The sequence below is a fragment of the Oncorhynchus masou genome, chromosome 8, assembly GCF_036934945.1.
Source record: "Oncorhynchus masou masou isolate Uvic2021 chromosome 8, UVic_Omas_1.1, whole genome shotgun sequence".
Taxonomy (NCBI): Eukaryota; Metazoa; Chordata; class Actinopteri; order Salmoniformes; family Salmonidae; genus Oncorhynchus; species Oncorhynchus masou.
In genome coordinates this window covers 42,116,585-42,139,212 of record NC_088219.1, presented here as the reverse complement: position 1 = coordinate 42,139,212, position 22,628 = coordinate 42,116,585, and the positions used below count along the sequence as shown (strand labels likewise).

Below are 22,628 nucleotides of genomic sequence, written 5' to 3'. Positions count from 1 at the left end.
ATAACACATCCAAGTAAGCCAGTTTATCCCATCTCCATTAATTTAATCATTAATCATTTTTTCTTTCAGACTCCGTCAAAAAACTACAGGACCAAAAACATGACATGGAGCGTGAGATCAAGATTCTGCACCGAAAGCTACGGGTAATTTGGGGAAGCGGGAGGAATACTGTGCCTCATCCATATCGGAGTTAAATGTTGCTCTTGTATGGAACATAACAGGAAGATATTTAACACAGATGTAATAAACATGGGTGTGAAGGCCCTTAGTGTTAGCCCATGGCTGCATCCCTACTCCCTATATAGCGCACTACTTTTGACTAGGGCCCATAGGGACCCATGTGATGTGTGTCCATATGTGTTCACACCTCCCGTTGCAGGAGGAGTCTATGGAGTGGCGTCAGTTCCAGGCCGACCTGCAGACGGCGGTGGTCATCGCCAACGACATCAAGTCCGAGGCTCAGGAGGAGATCGGGGACCTGCGTCGCCGCCTACTGGACACACAGGAGAAGAACGAGAAGATGAGCAAAGAGCTGGAGGAGCTCAAGAAGTATGCTGTCGTTGTTGTTGCGTGTGTCTGTGTGTTCCAATCTCCCTGTGTCAAAGATATTGACCATCTGTTATGTCTCTAGGCAGGATGAAGAGAGGGGCAGGGTGTATAACTACATGAATGCAGTTGAGAGGGACCTAGCTGCCCTGAGGCAGGGCATGGGTCTCAGTCGACTCTCCTCTACCTCCTCTGAGCCCTCTCCAACCGTTAAGACCCTCATCAAAAACTTTGACAACGCCTCCACTGCAGGCCCTGTCCCAACCTCCCCCACAGCAGCCGTGCCAGCAGTTACCACGATGGTTGCCCGTACACCCCTCAGCCCCAGTCCTCTGAAAACCCCACCTGCTGCTGCTATCTCTCCCATACAGGTAAGAAAAGCCCATAAACAGCATTCTGAACCAGGTCACCAGGCAGCACAGGTCACCCCTGAGAAGGAGGAAGCTGTAGGTCTCTAACCCCATCCTGATTGGTTTGTTAGATGTCAGCCCCTCTATCGTTCCTTTGTCCTTGTCTTTGTAGAACTACTGAGAATTCCAGACCCATGCAAGACCTGATGGTCTCTACCCTAACAGTCAAGATGTCCTCTTCAAGTTAACTTGAGATTTATGCTCTGAATAGGTGGCACATGACCATTATGTCACAAAACAGGATCTTTGTGTGTCAAGTCGGGTTGGATGGAGAATGAGGAAGGGTGATTCTTGAACATTAACATCTTAACTTCTAATGGGTTCAGTTTAATGTCTTGGCCAACCTTTGGTTAGAACAGGCCCAAAGGCATTTCAACTATCACAAGACCAGTGAATTAAGGCAGGCTTTCAGAGCTAGCACTGCAGCATGTTGTTTGAGTTAAGCTCCCGTGTTGGTTGCCAGTGCCAGCTATGTTAGCCTTGCTCATTCTAAACTGGACTTGACACTCAGGGCCTTTTGGGGAATAGAGCATCTGAAAGCTCTAGATATCAGAGAGATCTGTCTCCACAGAAATAGAGCCATGTGTCTTGAATTAGGCATTATTTTACTGGCTAAGTTTATGTGCAATTGATAGATTTCTTTTTTCTTGTAGGCTACATGTTCACAATTATACACTGGCTTCTAAAAAGAAGCCTTAAACCTCTCTGGGACGGTAGCGTCCCACCTCGCCAACAGCCAGTGAAATTGCAGGGCGCCAAATTCAAAACTACAGAAATCCCATAATTAAAATTCCTCAAAAATAGAAGTATTTTACACCATTTTAAAGGTAAGCTTGTTGTAAAACCAGCCACAGTGTCCGATTTCAAAAAGGCTTTACGACAAAAGCACACCAAACGATTATGTTAGGTCAGTACCTAGTCACAGAAAAACACAGCCATTTTTCCAGCCAAAGAGAGGAAATATAGATAAAATTCATCACTAAACTTTGATGATCTTCATCAGATGACACTCATAGGACTTCATGTTACACAATACATGTATGTTTTGTTCCATAAGGTTCATATTTATATAAAGAAATCTCAGTTTACATTGGCGCGTTACATTCAGTAATGTTTTGCTTCCAAAACATCCGGTGATTTTGCAGAGAGCCACATCAATTTACAGAAATACTCATCATAAATGTTGATGAAAATACAAGTGGTATGCATGGAACTTTAGATCAACTTAATGCAACCGCTGTGTCAGATTTAAAAAAAGCTTTACCGAATAAGCACACCATGCAATAATCTGAGTACAGTGTTCAGACAACAAAACAAGCCATACAGATATTCGCCATGTTGTGGAGTCAACAGAAGTCAGAAATAGCATTATAAATATTCACTTACCTTTATGTTTTTATCATAAATCTTCAATAATGTTTCAACTGGAGAATTCCTTTGTCTGTAGAAATGCGATGGAACGCAGCTATCTCTCACGTGAGCAGGTGTGATCAGCTCATGCCACTCTACCAGACCTCTGACTCATTCAGCTCTCATTCACCCCTCCTTCACAGTAGAAGCATCAAACAAGGTTCTAAAGACTGTTGACATCTAGTGGAAGCCTTAGGAAGTGCAATATGGCCCCATAGACACTGTATATTCGATAGGCAATGAGTTGAAAAACTACAAACCTCAGATTTCCCACTTCCTGGTTGGATTTTTTCTCAGGTTTTTACCTGCCATATGAGTTCTGTTATTCTCACAGCCATCATTCAAAGTTTTAGAAACTTCATAGTGTTTTCTATCCAAATCTACTAATAATATGCATATATTAGCAACTGGGCCTGAGTAGCAGGCAGTTTACTCTGGGCACCTTATTCATCCAAGCTACTCAATACTGCCCCACAGTCCCAAAGAAGTTAAACCAAAATACCTTTGGTTGGTCTTCATATTGCCACCACCAAAGTGTAAATCAACATACACAGGGAGCCTATTCACTCAATCACTCTGTAACATTGTTCATTTGGATCAGTGGGTTCTGTCTGTTTGGCTCGCAGCCAATCTTTTCAGTGAATTGGAAGGTCGCTGCGTTATTTTTGGTTCAAGCTATAGGAAAATGTCTTCCGAGAAACAAAGCTCTGTATAGCAGAGCAGACAGACAAAGCTCTGTATAGCAGAGCAGACAGACAAAGCTCTGTATAGCAGAGCAGACAGACAAAGCTCTGTATAGCAGAGCAGACAGACAAAGCTCTGTATAGCAGAGCAGACAGACAAAGCTCTGTATAGCAGAGCAGACAGACAAAGCTCTGTATAGCAGAGCAGACAGACAAAGCTCTGTATAGCAGAGCAGACAGACAAAGCTCTGTATAGCAGAGCAGACAGACAAAGCTCTGTATAGCAGAGCAGACAGACAAAGCTCTGTATAGCAGAGCAGACAGACAAAGCTCTGTATAGCAGAGCAGACAGACAAAGCTCTGTATAGCAGAGCAGACAGACAAAGCTCTGTATAGCAGAGCAGACAGACAAAGCTCTGTATAGCAGAGCAGACAGACAAAGCTCTGTATAGCAGAGCAGACAGACAAAGCTCTGTATAGCAGAGCAGACAGACAAAGCTCTGTATAGAGCAGAGACAAAGCTCTGTACAGACAAAAAGCTCTGTATAGCAGAGCAGACAGACAAAGCTCTGTATAGCAGAGCAGACAGACAAAGCTCTGTATAGCAGAGCAGACAGACAAAGCTCTGTATAGCAGAGCAGACAGACACAGCTCTGTATAGCAGAGCAGACAGACACAGCTCTGTATAGCAGAGCAGACAGACACAGCTCTGTATAGCAGAGCAGACAGACACAGCTCTGTATAGCAGAGCAGACAGACACAGCTCTGTATAGCAGAGCAGACAGACACAGCTCTGTATAGCAGAGCAGACAGACACAGCTCTGTATAGCAGAGCAGAGCAGACAGACGATGGTCATGAAACATTCATTTACCCTGTGGGGTTTATTTTGAGAGCGGTCAATATCGCAGGCGCCAGGGAGATGCCCGTCCCTCACTCTGAGGGACTCACTCCCATTTTAATTGAAGATCAGGTCTGAGTGGTCAGATGGAAACAATATAGCTAGGTTGGTGTAGAATAAATTAAGCACTTTACAACATGATGATATTTATTTATTCTACAATGATCGTACAAAACATTAGGGACACCTAAGGCTGTTACGGTGACCGTATTACCGCCGGCAGTCACGAGTCATGACCGCAGTCAAATTCCACATGACCGTTGAGTCACAGTAACTAGGCTTCTCCCAAACTGCGCTCTGTTGCCTCTGTCATTTGTAGCCAACCAAACTTGCTAACGGCCGTCTCTAATGACCGGTACTCAGTGCTTTATTGTTCCTCTAAATCACTCTGACGCAAATGCAATCGTAAATATAATCAAACAGTTCATGAGAGGCCTGAAATTCAGAGTTTGAGTACAATAGGATCACCTGTTGCCCAGTGAGAGCCAGCTGTTCCTATAAGCTCATGTTACGCAACATTTCTATAGGCTATGCATTTGCGTGAGAACAGTTGTAGTGGCCTCTATTAAAAAGAGGAGGATTCCATCAGCTTTCTTAGGCTAGGCCTACTATATTTGTTTCTCAACTGTCCTAATATTAGCACATTGCTTTGCTTTATAAACGGGTAACCTATCTGGCTGGAATGAAAATGAACTACGGGAAAAGCCCATAATGCCCATTTCGAAATAAAACATTATTTTACACATACACTACATGACCAAAAGTATGTGAACACAGATTTATGGTTTAAAAAGGGTATAAAATCGAGCATACAGCCATGCCATCTCAATAGACAAACATTCGCAGTAGAATGGCCCGTATTAAAGGGCTCAGTGACTTTCAACGTGGCACTGTCATAGGATGCCACCTTTCCAACAAGTCAGTTGGTCCAATTTCTGCCCTACTAGAGCTGCCCCAGTCAACTGTAAGTGCTGATATTGTGAAGTGGAAACGTCTAGGAGCAATAACAGCTCAGCCGCGAAGTGGTAGGCCACACAAGCTCACAGAACGGGACCACCGAGTGCTGAAGCGCGTAGCGCATAAATACTGTCTGTCTTCGGTTGCAACACTCACCACCAAGATCCAAACTGCCTCTGGATGCGATGTTAGTGCAAGAACTGTTTGACGTGAGTTTCATGAAATGGCCGAGCAGCCGCACACAAGCCTAAGATCACCATGCGCAATGCAAAGCATCGTCTGGAGTGGTGTAAAGCTCGCCACCATTGGACTCTGGAGCAGTGGAAACGCGTTCTCTGGAGTGATGAATCACACTTCACCATCTGGCAGTCCGATGGATGAATCTAGATTTGGAGGATGCCAGGAGAACACGACCTGCCTGAATGCATAGTGCCGACTGTAAAGTTTGGTGCAGGAGGAATTATGGTCTGGGGCTGTTTTTTCATGGTTTGGGCTTGGCTCCTTAGTTCCAGTGAAGGGAAATCTTAATGCTGCAGCATACACTGACATTCTAGACGATTCTGTGCTTCCAACTTGGCAACAGTTTGGGAAGGACCTTTCCTGTTTCAGCATGACAATGGCCCAGTGCATAAAGCGAGGTTCATACAGAAATTATTTATCGATCGGTCTGGAAGAGCTTGACTGGCCTGCAAAGAGCCCTGACCTCAACCCCAGGAAGAGTAGCTGCTGCTTTTACAACAGGCAATGGGGATCATAATAAAATACCAAATGCCCTTTGGGATGAATTGGAATGCCGACTGCGAGCCAGGCCTAATCGACCAACATCCATTCCCGACCTCACTAATGCTTTTGTGGCTGAATGGAAGCAAGTCCCTGCAGCAATGATCCAACATCTAGTGGATAGCCTTCCCAGAAGCGTGGAGGCTGTTATAGCAGCAATGATCCAACATCTAGTGGATAGCCTTCCCAGAAGAGTGGAAGTTGTTATTGCAGCAAAGAGGGGACCAATTCCATATTAATGCCCATTATTTTGGAATGAGATGTTTGATGAGCAGGTGTCCACATACCTTTGGCCGTGTAGTGTGTTATTTAGTATTTGTAAAGACAAGATTAAATTGAGAATAGTGTGATTATTGAGAATATTATTACTTGTGAATAATTCCCAGTGTACAATCAGGCAAGAGACAACGCATGCATTTTTTTTTGCGACCTTTTTTTAATCATAGTTTCATGCATCATGTAGCGCATATGTTTTGCTAAGGTTTCTATTGCAACTAAAGTGGCCAAATTATTACATAAGGATGGTACACTTCACCTTAATCAACCAACCCCAAAGTTCACTGATCAATTCATTTATAATTAGTAGGTTTTGTTGACTTTTCCCCCCCTTCTTTTTCAATTTGTTTTCATATAAGCCCTTGGGCTTCCAACCACAACTGTACTCTGTCACTTTTCTTTAGTGCGACTAAACTATTAGGAAGATCAGTACTTTATGAGTAGTACAGCTATCCTGTCCTCATTAATAAATAATATTTGTGTGTGTGTGTGTCTAATTCTCCTCTGTTGCAATGTTAGAGGCACACTGCGTCGGCCCCCAAACCCCTGTCCTCCATGGTGGATAAAAGGTCCAGCTACACAGACCTCAATATGCCAGGTGGGTACAACAGTCTTCATTCATATCAACTATATTCTGTTGGACAACCGTTATGACTCCAATTAGTCGACTGGTTGTTTGTTTGATCAGTAGGCCATTGGTCGAGAAAGATTCATTTTTTTGTCGAGCAGTAGAAAATATATAGTACCAGTCAAATGTTTGTACACCTACTAATTTCAAGGGTGTTTCTTTATTTTTACTATTTTCTACATTGTAGAACAATAGTGAAAACATTAAAACTATGAAATAACACACATGGACTCATGTAGTAACCAAAAAAGTGTTAAACAAATCAAAATATATTTGAGATTCTTCAAAGTAGCCACCCTTTGCCTTAATGACAGCTTTGCACACTCTTGGCATTCTCTCAACCAGCTTCACCTGGATTGCTTTTCCAACAGTCTTGAAGAAGTTCCCACATATGCTGAGCACTTGTTGGCTGCTTTTCCTTCACTCTGCTGTCCAACTCATCCCAAACCATCTCATTTGGGTTGAGGTCAGGTGATTGTGGAGGCCAAGTCATCTGATGCAGCACTCCATCACTCTCCTTCTTGGTCAAATGGCCCTTACACAGCCTGGATGTGTGTTTTGGGTCATTGTCCTGTTGAAAAACAAAAGATAGTGGGACTAAGCGCAAACCAGATGGGATGGTGTATCGCTGCAAAATGCTGTGGTAGCAATGCTGGTTAAATGTGCCTTTTTGAATTCTAAATAAGTCAGACAGTGTCACTAGCAATGCACCATCACACCACACATGCGGAAATCATCCGTTCACCTACTCTCTGTCTCACAAAGACGCGGCGGTTGGAACTAAAAATCTCTAATTTGAACTCATCAGACCAAAGGACAGATTTCCACCGGTCTAATGTTCATTGCTCGTGTTTCTTGGCCCGAGCAAGTCTCTTCTTATTATTGGTGTCCTTTAGTAGTGGTTTCTTTGCAGCAATTCGACCATGAAGGCCTGATTCATGCTGTCTCCTCTGAACAGTTGATGTTGAGATGTCTGTTACTTGAACTCTGTGAAGCATTTATCTGGGCTCCAATCTGAGGCTGGTAACTCTAATGAACTGATCCTCTGCAGCAGAGGTTTCTCTGGGTCTTCCTTTCCTGTGGCGGTCCTCATAAGAGCCAGTTTCATCCTAGCGCTTGATGGTTTTTGCGACTGCACTTGAAGACACTTTGTTCTTGACATTTTCCAGATTGACTGACCTTCATGTCTTAAAGTAATGATGGACTGTCGTTTCTCTTTGCTTATTTGAGCTGTTCTTGTCATAATATGGACTTGGTCTTTTACCAAATACGGCTATCTTCTGTATACCACCCCTACCTTGTCACAACACAACTGATTGGCTCAAACGCATTAAGAAGGAAGAAATTCCACAAATTAACTTTTAACAAGGCATTCCTGTTAATTGAAATGCATTCCAGGTGACTACCTCATGAAGCTGTTTGAGAGAATGGCAGGAGTGTGCAAAGCTGTCTACATGATTCCATATGTGTTATTTCATAGTTTTGATGCCTTCACTGGTATTCTACGATGTAGAAAATAGTCTAGATAAATAAAAACCCTTAAATGAGTAGGTGTGTCTACTGCACAAATAGCCTACTGCACAAATAGACTACAGCTGTGTCTGTGCAGGAAACTCTGAGGCCCAGAATAGTTTATACAAAGTTGCAAGATTGCTGGAATCAGCTTCAGGCCTGACCCAAGTTAATAGGTGATACAATGTTTCAAGTTCGTTGCAGACCATGTGTAGCCAATGGGATTTATAGGATATTTATTTTTATCAGGATATTTTCTACAATGTTTTTATTTGTTGGCTTTACGTAGGCATTTTTTACATAGTTGGCAATAGAAGTTACTTTTTAGGTTTATCATTTGAATATAGATTTGGATAGAGTTCTGATTAACCACGTGACAATGATTTTGCGATATGAAGACATTATTATAAATGAAATGAAACTGTTCCACAATTTTTTTAAATTTTTTTTTGAAAACCATAACTGACAGATCGGTAGAAATGGTAAGATAAATTGGCATTCCACATGAGAAATGTTTCTGACTCCTGTAGCCTATTACCGGCAACTTCAGGAGAGTAACGGCAGAATCACCGAAACAAAGCATGTGCATTTTTAATTGTGTTTCTTCTGGTTATCTTGATCTCTGGCTCTCTTGAATCAATTGTGTTTCTTCTGGTTATCTTGATCTCTGGCTCTCTTGAATCAATTGTGTTTCTTCTGGTTATCTTGATCTCTGGCTCTCTTGAATCATTTGTGTTCTATTTCTTCAAACAGTGTGCTTAAAGCATCAGACAAGCTCAATGCATATAGTTGTTTTCATGAAAACTCTGGGTGTTTTTAATAAATCATTTGAATTGGAATATTTTGACTAATTTGATTGGTCGAAAGAACAGACGACTACGATTTCGGGCAATCACATGACACTTTAGTCATTTAGTAGATGCTCTTCTCCACTTAGTCAGGGCCTTCAACTAGTTTAGTAGGTTTCCTCACTGCGCCGTGACATCTCAGGCTAAGAACTCCGCAAGACAAGACTGCCGTCTAGGAGGTATCGCTTGGACAGTGGTGGTTGTAATGGTAGGGCAGTGTGAAGCAGACGGGTAGGGGATTGGATAACTCCGACCCACCAGGACTGTGAGATTGACCTCAATCTTGAGTGTCAGGTGTAATAATGGAAGAAGCCCCCCCCCCATCAGCCTCAGACCCTTAACACCATTTCAAATTGAGGTTCATATAGCAGGCAGCCCTCAGTGGGGAGGCCACAGGCCCAGACAACAGGGCTCGGGGAAAATGGAATCCTATTCCCTGTATAGTGCACCACTTTAATGACTAGTGCCCTATAGGCCCTGGTCAAAAGTAGTGCATTTAATAGGGGGCCATTTGTGCTGCGGACCAGGAGGAATGGGAGTAGGCCACGGCGGTGGATTTAGCCCCCTGTTCACACGCTAATTTAGAGCCACCCCTGCTAGCTCAGCTCACACTGTTTTTCCACTAAGCTTGGCACAAAAGCAGCCCACTGCTTTTGTATTTTGGGGAAAAAGTCTGCTTGCATTAACAGGTATTAATGAAGGTTTTAACTTGGGCTCTGAAGTTAGCTTATTTTACTGGTAGGGCTCTTAGTTCCCCTATGGGTTAATTTTAGAGTAATAGGGACTGATGTGTGTTCTCCATCCCCAACAGCAGATCACCTGTTCCGGTCCTCCTCTGGGACCCGCACCCCCTCTGCCCTTCAGAGGGCCCCCAACATGGACTCCTCCTCCAAGTCCCTCTCAGGTGTGTGTTTACGCCACCATATGTACCTGTGTCAGGGGCTGTAACATAAATCTGTGCCTGTGTGCTCCAAATGACCTGATGTGCGGCTTGATACTTAAAAGTAATGTGATTGTGGTACTGATGACACTGTGGTAAGCTACTACTAAAACAGTGACCTGTGTCCCCAGTGTCTCGCAGGAGCAGTGAGGAGCTGAAGAGAGACATGTCTTCCTTAGAGAACACCTCCTCCCCTGCAGCCTCCTCCCCCACCGCCTCAGTCCCCCCCTCCACAAGGGGACGCTTACGGTATGCTCTCTCTTGCTCTCCGTCTGTGTGCGTCAGTATCTGTGTGGCGTGCACGTCACTATCTGTTTGTGTCTGTGTCCCATGTCCCCATGGCTCCTCTGCCCTGTAGATGAACAAATAAGTAGATGAGAAAAGTGACAGATTGATTGTCCAGTCTAACAGAGGGACACAGGGGGCGAACTGGAAATGCCAAGTAATTCGGGAGGCGTTGACTGGAAATCTAATTGACTGCAACTTGATAACCATATATTGACCGCTGACAACACACGCTGCTCTGATTGGCTGAGGGGCTCGATTGAAAGGACACATTTTCTCCTTTCACTATCTTCCTCTCGTTCCTGAGCTCTATCTCTGTATCCCCCTCTCTCTGAATTATTCAATCTCATGGAATGATTCTATTGTTCACCGTCTTGACATGCTGGTTGGTGAATGCAAGGGGCTGGGAGAGTATAGTTACATAGGATGACAGACAAAAAGACATGTTTTTCAATGCCCCCCCCCCCTGACGTGTTGTAGATGATCAGCTTCTGAAAGAGACACGACGAGACTGTTTCCTGGACACAGATAAAGCCCAGTGCTGGACAAAAAAAAGTCAAGCTCAATGGGGAATCTCAATAGAAAATGCATTTTTAGTCCAAGATCAGGCTTACTCTGTGTCTGTAAAACACCCCTTTGTGTAGGATCATTCTTTCTGTCCGTGTACTCTTTAATTTCTGGTGTGTGTCCATAGGGAGGGGAGAAAAGACGCCCTGTCTGCACTGGCCAGGGAGTACGGGGGATCCAAGAGGAACGCCCTGCTCAAGTGGTGCCAGAAGAAGACTGAAGGATACCAGGTACGAACTACCAGGGTGGGGAATGGGTCGAGGGTACAGGCACACCCCAACTAGCGCACCGTACTTATTCCATCCCATTGGACAATGCTTTGATTTCTCAACAGGTTTAGATGCAGGAAAGAATATCAGATCATGACCATTACTCTGTTTTAATCAATAGGGCCATTGCCTTATGCGCTTTCTCCAAAAGCTGCAAACACAGACGTGAACACCGTTTCCTTCCTGTTCGTTTCCAACCGGAGCCCCTTCTTCCTCCTTCCAGGCTTTTAAGATGTTTACCCACCAGGAAGCATTAAGCCCTGTCTAGTTACCATGGTAGCAGTTAGGCTTTACCCTCTCCAGGAAGTGTGCCAGACTTCACCGACGTCCCCGGCCCTTCCTCTGCCCTCTCCCTTTCTCTGAATCTCTCCACGGCACGGGCTGGGGCACGTTGGTACAAATGGGCATTTTGTGCTACAACAGAGACGGTCGTGGCCAAAAGTTTTGAGAATGACGCAAATATTAATTTTCACGACGTCTGCTGCCTCAGTTTGTATGATGGCAATTTGCATATACTCCAGAATGTTATGAAGAGTGATCAAATGAATTGCAATTAATTGCAAAGTCCCTCTTTGACATGCAAATGAACTGAATCCCCCAAAAAACATTTCCACTGCATTTCAGCCCTGCCACAAAAGGACCAGCTGACATCATGTCAGTGATTCTCTCATTAACACAGGTGTGAGTGTTGGTGATGACAAGGCTGGAGATCACTCTGTCATGCTGATTGAGTTCGAATAACAGACTGGAAGCTTCAAAAGGAGGGTGGTGCTTGGAATCATTGTTCTTCCTCTATCAACCATGGTTACCTGCAAGGAAACACATGCCGTCATCATTGCTTTGCACAAAACGGGCTTCACAGGCAAGAAATCAACCATTTATCGGATAATCAAGAACTTCAAGAAGAGCGGTTCAGTTGTTGTGAAGACGGCTTCAGGGCGCCCAAGAAAGTCCAGCAAGCGGCAAGACCGTCTCCTAAAGTTGATTCAGCTGCGGGATCAGGGCACCACCAGTACAGAGCTTGCTCAGGAATGGCAGCAGGCAGGTGTGAGTGCATCTGCACGAACAGTGAGGCGCATATTTTTGGAGGATGGCCTGGTGTCAAGAAGGGCAGTAAAGAAGCCACTTTTCTCCAGGAAAAACATCAGGGACAGACCGATTATTCTGCAAAAGGTACAGGGATTGGACTGCTGTGGACTGGGGTCATTTTCATTTTCTCTGATGAATCCCCTTTCTGATTGTTTGGGCATCCTGAAAAAAGCTTGTCTGGAGAAGACAAGGTGAGCGCTACCATCAGTCCTGTGTCATGCCAACAGTAAAGCATCCTGAGACCATTCATGTGTGGGGTTGCTTCTCAGCCAAGGGAGTGGGCTCACCCATAATTTTGCCCAAGAACACAGCCATGAATAAAGACTGGTACCAACACATCCACCGAGAGCAACTTCTCCCAACCATCCAGGAACAGTTTGGTGACGAACAATGCCTTTTCCAGCATGATGGAGCACCTTGCCATAAATAGGCAATATATTTTGTGATAAACTAAACCTTAATCCCATTGAGAACTGGCAATCTGGGAACAAAACACTGATATTTTGTGTCCATCAGTCATGGCCAGAAACTCCCAGACCTTAATCCCATTGAGAACTTGTGGTCAATCCTCAAGAGGCCCAGAATGGGCTGACAAACAAAAACTCACAAATTCTGACAAATGGGCTCCAAGCATTGATTATGCCCAAGAATGGGCTGCCATCAGTCAGGATGTGGCAGTCAGGATGTGGCCCAGTGGGCTGCCATCAGTCAGGATGTGGCCCAGAATGGGCTGCCATCAGTCAGATGTGGCCCAGAATGGGCTTAATTGGCAGAATCAGTCCAGGGGCTGGATGGGCTGCCATCAGAGGTCTTGAAAAAGAAGGGTCAACACATCAAATATTGACTCTTTGCATTAACTTCATGTAATTGTCAATAAAATCCTTTGACACTTATGAAATGCTTGTAATTATACTTCAGTATTCCATAGTAACATCTGACAAAAATATCTAGACACTGAAGCAGCAGATTTTGTGAAAATTAATATTTGTGTCATTCTCAACTTTTGGCCATGTCTGTATAAACCTCTTTTTTGGGGGGGGGGGTGCCTTACGGAGTTGCCCACGACTTTTTAGCTGTTCAGTCTGGGAAATGGAACGACGAGGCCTTTGATACAATGCTAAATAGCCTCTAGTTTGTATTTTCTATTGGTCCCCTGGCTCCCTTCTAAGTCGTACATTTTCTTTCCACAAACAGTGTTCTCGCTTGTTCTCTGTTATATATACGGTATATAGGCCCATGTGGCATTGTTTTCATGAGACCCATAGTTAATGTGTTCATTACCTGCTCTGTTGCTGCTCGGAGTGCTTTGTGCCAGTTGACTCACTGTAAACACACTGCTACCAGCCAAGCCTTTCCTAACGTAGCTCAGCCCTGTTTTTCCACAGATTATACTTTAATGCTCTCTGCTGGGATCCTCCTGTCGCGTGAACTCTACTATGCGTCGTTGCTTCATATACTCCTCTGGTGAAAGGGATGCATAGAGAATACATGCCGTAAACATGCCTCATTGTTATGTTCCTTGTTTCTATGTATGTCAGCGGTTTGAGAGTCCTTTCTCAATAGTTGTCCGGTTTGTAGGTGGAAGATTGCGAGGAAAAAACGAGTTGGCAAAGCTACGCAAGCAGCGTGCCTCCCCATAGTTAGTGACTAGAGTGCCTTTGTCTGCAGTCCTGGTTAACACCAATGAGACGGGTGCTGTGATCCCGGGGAGCCAGTGAATTGGGGTCCCACAGAGAGCAGCGACCTCTTGGCGGAGTAAGCAGCCACCCCCTTCCTCTTCCATGCTCCACACTGCGGTGTCCCTTGTGTGATGGCGCCCTGGGATCTGTACCATTTTCTTCTCCCCGTGTCCCTTGACACGCAACATCTCTGATAACTGACAGAGGTTCCCTGTGACCCTTAGAAGACATGTGAGGGCTGCCTTGCTGTAGACAGGGTCCCAAATGGCACCCTATTTCTTATATCGTGCACTACTTTTGACCAGGGCTCATTGGGCACGCAGAAGGGGGTGGCGGAAGGTTGAAGTCAAACTCTCTCGCTCGAGTGCAAGGCAGTGTGAGTAACCACTAGTGTGCTAAAACATGTTCCTTCTTCCACTTCTTCCACTTCCCTTGAAAGACCACGGTCTGCGTAATCTACTGTTGTTGCTGGTGGTTTGGGATGACATGGTCAAACATCAGGATAGCCTATGACTGGGGTTGTTGATCCCTTACTGTTGTTGCTGGTGGTTTGGGATGACATGGTCAAACATCAGGATAGCCTATGACTGGGGTTGTTGATCCCTTATGGTTGTTGCTGGTGGTTTGGGATGACATGGTCAAACATCAGGATAGCCTATGACTGGGTTGTGTTGATCCCTTACTGTTGTTGCTGGTGGTTTGGGATGACATGGTCAAACATCAGGATAGCCTATGACTGGGGTTGTGTTGATCCCTTACTGTTGTTGCTGGTGGTTTGGGATGACATGGTCAAACATCAGGATAGCCTATGTCTGGGTTGTGTTGATCCCTTACTGTTGTGCTCCTTCGCTGCAGAACGTTGACATCACCAACTTCAGCAGCAGCTGGAACGACGGGCTGGCCTTCTGTGCTGTTCTCCACACCTACCTGCCTGCCCACATCCCCTACCTGGAGCTCTCCAGCCAGGACAAGGTGAGATCGAGGCTCCCACTGTCAGCTAAGGCAGTCATGGTGGAGTCCCTGGACACAGATTAAGTCTAATCGTGGACTTAAAAGCATTTTCAATTAATATTCTCCATTGAGCTTGCCTGCCGGGGCGGCAGGGTAGCCTAGTGGTTAGAGCGTTGGACTAGTTCAAATCCCCGAGCTGACAAGGTACAAATCTGTTGTTCTGCCCCTGAACAGGCAGTTAACCCACTGTTCCTAGGCCGTCATTGAAAATAAGAATTTGTTCTTAACTGACTTGCCTAGTTAAATAAAGGTAAAATAATAAAAAATAATTGTCCATAGCTCGGCCTAAGCTGTGTCCAGGAATCCGCCCCTACAAGTGTTTGGAAATGTTGTGTCATGTATGCACTTTGTTGTTTGTTTATCAAAAAACGTTTATTTTCTCCCTTTTCTTTCAGAAGGAGAATTTCACACTGGCTTTCCAGGCCGCGGAAAGTGTCGGGATCAAGTCCACGTTGGTAGGTGTCCGAGCTGAGAGGAACCCAGACGGCTCCACCGTTTGAACTAAAGGATATTCGACTACCACGAAAAGCGTAGAATGAAATGAGGGGGATGAGAGAGACATTCCACGTGACTTCCTCCCCTTTGTAAGGCTTGACTGGGCAACAGGAAGACGGGGCTGATGTATAGTTGCACCTACAGCAGCAATGCACACCAACATCACATAGTTTGGCCGGCTGTAGCCTGTGACGCCTTAGAAGATGTGTTCATGTCAATAACAAGCAGCTCCAGTTTATTTAGGAGCGGTGTCACACCGAGGCCAGTTGACTTCAGTGTCACAAGAGAAGGGCTGGGTTTCCTCTGTGTGTGTGATCCACTGTTTTCCCCAATACACACTCGAGAGAGCTGACAGAGGGAGGGGGGGGGGGGATTTGCTATTAAAACAAAAGAGACGCTCTCTGTGTTCTTGAGAATTATATGACCATTTAGATATTAAGTAGAGGCAGGAACACCTCTCCACCTTTCTCTGGTGGAAAGTATTGTGACTTCTTACTCAAAGGCCAAACGAGGGGTGCTTGCTTATTCCTCACCATCTCTTACTCAGAGAATATTCTGCACGTACAATTTGCAGCGAAATAAACTATGCAGTGTGTTACGCATTTGTATTGCAACCCATATTATCTCTCTCTGACTCACTCTCTCAGGACATTGGAGAGATGGTGTACACAGAGAGACCTGACTGGCAGAGTGTGATGACCTACGTCACGGCCATCTACAAGTACTTTGAGACGTGACCCATCTTCAAGCCTGAACACCTCGCTGCCCCGCCCACCCCAGACCACATTTCCAGCCAGGGCTGTCATCGCAACACTGGACAACCTTAGAGCAACATCAGCTAATGCTACCTGCAAAGACTTCTGGGACCCTGAGTTGTACATTTTAAGAGCTATCACTTAACTCCATCCAGTATGTTCCATGTGTACGCTGCAATGTTCCACAAATTCTTGGCTTGGGACGCTCATGTGGTTTCTCAGCGAGACTGAAACCCTCGAAGACTATGTTATGGATAGACTGAGGCACTGGGTATTGGACAATGTGTTGACCAGGCCCCCCATCTGTCATTCAAATTCCCTTGGATCAGTGACTTCCTGTATACTCAAGTCTTTTGACCTCTTGACCCCAGCCCTATGTGAACTCTGCGCTGTCTGCAGTAGCCTATAATAACACCATGATCACCTCCAACACTACACTTCAAGTTGGGTAGTACATGTTTAGCGAGCTGAAAAATAATGTGGGTATAGTTTTTATGATTTGGAATACTGCAGAGAACAGCGTTTTAAACATTGGTTTGCCCATTTTGTCCGAGCAATGACTTTAATGGTAAGTGTGCCTTACCTGATAGAGGGTCCAGCTTAACTGTCACGGTAGGTGTTGTCTATTGTTTTAGCCTGATGCTTTGCTGTGATATATTTATATATATATATTCCAAAGAGATAATGTACACATTTGGCAGATGATATCTTGAACTTCACAATAATCAGTGCCATGTTAGTCTCTTGTTTGCCATAATTGGCCAATACAATAAGCATTGACCATTAGTAACAGACGCCAATCGCCTTTGACACCATTTACATTTTGTTATGTTTTCTCAGTCGAGCAGTCTGTTGTGTCCAAACTCTGCAAAACTGATGGTTGGCCATCATGGCCAGTCTCTGGGTGTATAGTGAGGTCAGTTGCCCTGTAGCACACCAATCCATAAATAGGCTGAACAACACAGGGAGCTGACCTGCTAAGCTAACAGTTTTGTCATTACGGTAAAGGCAACCCTTACTGGTCCACAAATCCTCACTGGTTTCAAAGCACAACGAGGGGAGGCTCTTTACTCAAATGGAATGTGTTTAAACCTTCATCATTGCCATGAAAAACACTTTGATGTTTTCAAAGGGTGATTCCTCATGAAACCAGGACAAAACAATAGACTGCTTTTGGGGATTTTCATGACATGTGTTCCATAGAATGGTCCTTTGGAGGAAAGTATTCAGACCCCTTCACTTTTTCCACATTTTGTTACGTTACAGCCTCATTCTAAATTGATTTAAATAGTTGTTTATTTCTACACACAATACTCCATAATTACAATGCAAAAACTGGTGTTGTAGAAATTTTTGCTAGTTTGTTAAAAAATAAAAACTGATCACATTTACAGAAGTATTCAGACCCTTTACTCAGTATTTTGTTGAAGTATGTTTGGCAGCGATTACAGCCTTGAGTCTTCTTGGGTATGACGTGACAAGCTTGGCACACCTGTATTTGAGGAGTTTCTCCCATTCTTCTCTGCAGATCCTCTCAAGCTCTGTCAGCTTGGATAGGGAGCATCGCTGCCCAGCTATTTTCAGGTCTCCAGAGATGTTAGATCGGGTTCAAGTCCGGGCTCTGGCTGGGCCACTCAAGGACATTCAGAGACTTGTCCCAAAGCCACTCCTGCGTTGTCTTGGCTGCGTGCTTAGGGTCATTGTCCTGTTGGAAGGTGAACCTTCGCCACAGTCTGAGGTCCTGAGCCATCTGGAGCAGGTTTTCATCAAGGATCTCTCTGTGCTTTGCTCCGTTCATCTTTGCCTCTGTCCTGACTAGTCTCCCAGTCCCTGCCGCGGAAAAACATCCCCACAGCATGATAGGGATGGTGCCAGGTTTCCTCCAGACACTTGCATTCAGGCCAAAGAGTTTAATCTTGGTTTCATCTGACCAGAGAATCTTGTTTCCTTTTTAGGTGCCTTTTTGGCAAACTCCAAGTGGGCTGTCATGTGCTTTTTACTGAGGAGTGGCTTCCGTCTGGCCACTACCATCTTCACAGAGGAACTCTTGGGCTCTGTCAGAGTGACCATTGGGTTCTTCGTCACCTTCCTGACCAAGGCCCTTCTCCCCCGATTGCTCAGTTTAGCGCTAGGATGAGGCTTGTTGGTTCCAAACTTCTTCCATTTTTAAGAATGATTGAGGCCACTGTTCTTGGGGACCAGAAATGTTTTTATAACTTTCCCTAGATTTGTGCCTCGATTACAATCATGTCTCGGAGCTCTACGGACAATTCCCTCGACCTCATGGCTTGGTGTTTGCGTTGACATGCACTGTCAACTGTGGGACCTTTTATATTGTGTTCAATCAATTGAATTTACCACAGGTGGACTCCAATGAAGTTGTAGAAACATCTCAATGATGATCAATGGAAACAGGATGCACCTGAACTATATTTTTGGGTCTCATAGCAAAGGGTCTGAATACTTATGTAAAGGTATTTTTGATAAATTAGCAAACAAGTCTAAACTTGTTTTTGCTTTGTCATTATGGGATATTGTGTGTAGATTTCTGAGGGTATTGTTTTTATCTATTTTATAAAGGCTGTAACATAACAAAATGTTGAAGTCAAGGGGTCTGAATACTTTGAAGACACTGTCATTTAGCATCTAAAAGCATAATTGAGAAATAATTAATCAAAGTTGTCCTATTTCTGGCATGTTGGCCTTACCCAGGCCTCCAAGTCTCCATGATGTTTGATCTGTAGGTGCTACAAAGCAAACATTTGTCATATGAAGCTTTACTGCTTGCTCTGTAATATGAGTAGTATTTTGAATTCAATAATTTCTTACATTATTTATGAATATTTAAAAATGTAAACATGAAAATATAAAAAATGTGATTTGCCTATTACCTGCGCATATCAAAGTCCCAGAGTGGGATCGCTGCTGCTTTTAGGGTTGCAGGATTTTCAATGATACAAGTAAAAGGAGGGCTGTGATTGGTTATATTGCCCACTGTGCCAATTTCTCTGTTTAAAATGGGCCATTACATTTTTACATTTGTTTTATATTCATTAAATTAAAATTGTTATTGAAATCAAAACACATTTCAGAGCAAGCTGTATTTTTTAAAATATATTTTTTAAAACATTTATTGAACTCGGCAAGTCAGTTAAGAACAAATTCTTATTTACAATGCTGGCCAAACCCGGACAACGCTGGGCCAATTGTGCGCCGGCCTATGGGACTCCAAAACACGGCCCGTTGTGATAGCGGTAAAGCTTCATTTGTGTCACCTACATATGAAACATTATGGAGTCTTAAAAGAGGCCTGCCTGGGTAAGGCTAAAATGCCAACTTTGATAAATGATTTTCTCAATTATAGTTTTACAATACATTTCATGAAAATCCCCAAAAAATCATGGTAGCTTTTTGTTCTGGTTTCGTGAGGAATTACCCCAAAAACATTTGGTATCGTACACAGTAAATCTCTTTCCTCCAGCACAGTGAAATCAAATTAGCTAGGTATGTTCCCATGCATTGGGAAATCTTCAATTGTTTTGAGGTTGGAAAGTATACAACTGTGTGTGTGTGTGTGTGTGTGTGTGTGTGTGTGTGTGTGTGTGTGTGTGTGTGTGTTTTAGTTTACATACACCTTAGCCAAATACATTTAAACTCAGTTTTTCACAATTCCTGACACTTAATCCTTGTAAAAATTCCCTGTCTTAGGTCAGTTAGGATCACCACTTTATTTTAAGAATGTGAAATGTCAGAATAATAGTATAGAGATTTATTTAAGCTTTTCAGAAGTTTACATACACTCAATTAGTATTTGGTAGCGTTGCCTTTCAATTGTTTAACTTGGATCAAATGTTTTGGGGAGCCTTCCACAAGCTTCCCACAATAAGTTGGGTGAATTTTGGCCCATTCCTCCTGAGCTGGTGTAACTGAGTCAGGTTTGTAGGCCTCCTTCCTTGCACTTGCTTTTTCACTTCTACCCACACAGTTTCTATAGGATTGAGGTCAGGGCTTTGTGATGGCCACTCCAATACCTTGACTTTGTTGTCCTAAAGCCATTTTGCCACAACTTTGGAAGTATGTTTGGGGTCATTGTCCATTTGGAAGACCCATTTGCGACCAAGCTTTAACTTCCTGGCTGATGTCAAGAGATGTTGCTTCAATATATCCACATAATTTTCCTACCTCATGATGCCATCTATTTTGTGAAGTGCACCCTCCTGCAGCAAAGCACCCCCACAACATGATGCTGCCACCCCCGTGCTTCACGGTTGGGATGGTGTTCTTCGGCTTGCAAGCATCCCCCTTTTTCCTCCAAACATAACAATGGTCATTAAGGCCAAAGAGTTCTATTTTTGTTTCATCAGACCAGAAGACATTTCTCCAAAAAGTGCAGTTGCAAACCGTAGTCTGGCTTTTTTATGGCAGTTTTGGAGCAGTGGCTTCTTCCTTACTGTGCGGCCTTTCAGGTTATGTCGATATAGGACTCATTTTTACTGTGGATATAGAAAATGTTGTACCGGTTTCCTCCAGCATTTTCACAAGGTCCTTTGCTGTTGTTCTGGGATTGATTTGCAATTTTTGTACCAAAGTACATTCATCTCTAGGAGACAGAATGCGTCTCCTTCCTGAGCGGTATGACGGCTGCGTGGTCCCATGGTGTTTATACTTGAGTACTATTGTTTGTACAGATGAACGTGGTTCCTTCAGGTACCACCATTTGGAAATTGCTCCCAAGGATGAACCAGACTTGTGGAGGTCTACCATTATTTTTCTGAGGTCTTGGCTGATTTCTTTTGATTTTCCCATGATGTCAAGCAAAGAGGGACTGAGTTTGAAGGTACACCTCCAATTGACTCAAATTATGTCAATTAGCCTATCAGAAGCTTCCAAAGCCATGACATAATTTTCTGGAATTTTCCAAGCTGTTTAAAGGCACAGTCAACTTAGTGTATGTAAACTTCTGACCCACTGGAATTGTGATACAGTGAATTATAAGTGAAATCTGTCTAAATTATTGTTAGAAAAATAACTTGTGTCATACATAAAGTAGATGTCCTAACCGACTTGCCAAAACGATAGTTTGTTAACAAGACATTTTTTGGAGTGGTTGAAAAACGATGACGCATTTAGTTTGGAATGTGAACTTCTGACTTCAAATGTGTGTGAGAGAACTTATGAGTGGTGTTTTTGGTACATTCCAATAGTCTCCTTATCCTAAGATTCCATGTGAATAATTCACAACATTCTGTCGTTGCTCATAAAGGCGTCTGTTAAGGTTGCCTGACTCCTGCTAAGATGAGCTACACTCATTGAATAGGTACTGGTCATTGCAAGGATTCAAGGATAATATATTTAAATATATTAGGTACCAGTCAAAAGTTTGGACACACCTACTCATTCAAGGTTTTTTATTTATTTGTACTATTTTCTACATTGTAGAATAATAGTGGTCAAAATAGCCCTTACACAACCTGGAGGTGTGTTGGGTCATTGTCCTGTTGAAAAACTCATTCTAGTCCCACTAAGCGCAAACCAGATGGGAAGGCGTATCGCTGCAGAACGTTGTGATAGCTATGCTGGTTAATCAAATCAAATGTATTTATAAAGCTTCTCTTACATCAGGTGATATCTCAAAGTGCTGTACAGAAACCCAGCCTAAAACCCCAAACAGCAAGCAATGCAGGTGGAGAAGAACGGTGGCTAGGGAAAAACTCCTTAGAAAGACCAAAACATAGAGAGGAACCAAGCTATAAGGGGTGGCCAGTCCTCTTCTTGTTGTGGCGGGTGGAGATTATAACAGAACATGGCCAAGATGTTCAAATGTTCATAAATGACCAGCAGGGTAAAATAATAATAATCACAGTAGTTGTCGAGGATACAGCAGGTCAGCACCTCAGGAGTAAATGTCAGTTGGCTTTTCATAGCCGATCATTAAGAGTATCTCTACAGCTCCTGCTGTCTCTAGGGAGTTGAAAACAGCAGGTCTGGGACAGGTAGCACGTCCGGTGAACAGGTCAGGGTTCCATAGCCGCAGGCAGAACAGTACGTTTTTCTTGAATCTAAAATAATCACAACAGGGTCACCAGCAAAGCACCATCACACCTCCTCCTCCATGCTTCAAAGGTACACCTGTTAATTGAATTGCATTCCAGCTCATGATGCTGGTTGAGAGAATGCCAAGGGTCTGAAAAGCTGTTATTAAGGCAAAGTGTGGCAACTTTTTGAAGAATCTCAAATATAAAATGTGTTTTGATTTGTTTAACATTTTTGTTTGTTACTACATGATTCCATATGTGTTATTACATAGTTTTGATGTCTTCACTATCATTCTACAATGTATAAAATAGTACAAATAAAGAAAACCCTTGAATGAGTAGGTGTGTCCAAGCCTTTGACTTGTAGTGTGTATATACAGTGGGGCAAAAAAGGTATGGAGTCAGCCACCAATTGTGCAAGTTCTCCCACTTCAAAAGATGGAGAGGCCTGTAATTTTCATAATCGGTACACTTCAACTATGACAGACAAAATGAGAAAAATCCAGAAAATCATATTGTAGGATTTTTTTATGATTTTATTTGCAAATTATGGT

The 22,628-nt window shown here is 43.6% G+C and overlaps 1 protein-coding gene across 3 annotated transcripts in view; it reads left to right on the top strand.

Moving 5' to 3' along the window:
* Window positions 1–22,413, top strand: part of LOC135544683 (cytospin-A-like) — a 31,938-nt gene extending 9,525 nt beyond the window's left edge. For 2 of the 3 annotated variants that reach the window (XM_064972487.1, XM_064972485.1), the window contains exons 6-15: window positions 70–143; window positions 380–549; window positions 632–917; window positions 6,481–6,559; window positions 9,761–9,853; window positions 10,021–10,138; window positions 10,869–10,971; window positions 14,634–14,750; window positions 15,185–15,244; window positions 15,932–22,413. In XM_064972487.1, the coding sequence (XP_064828559.1) occupies window positions 70–143; window positions 380–549; window positions 632–917; window positions 6,481–6,559; window positions 9,761–9,853; window positions 10,021–10,138; window positions 10,869–10,971; window positions 14,634–14,750; window positions 15,185–15,244; window positions 15,932–16,021 (1,190 nt within the window). In that variant the 3' untranslated portion in view covers window positions 16,022–22,413. The remainder of the gene's footprint in view (window positions 1–69; window positions 144–379; window positions 550–631; window positions 918–6,480; window positions 6,560–9,760; window positions 9,854–10,020; window positions 10,139–10,868; window positions 10,972–14,633; window positions 14,751–15,184; window positions 15,245–15,931) is intronic. The other variant, XM_064972486.1, reaches the window with a different exon arrangement.
* The last annotated feature ends 215 nt before the right edge of the window (window positions 22,414–22,628 follow it).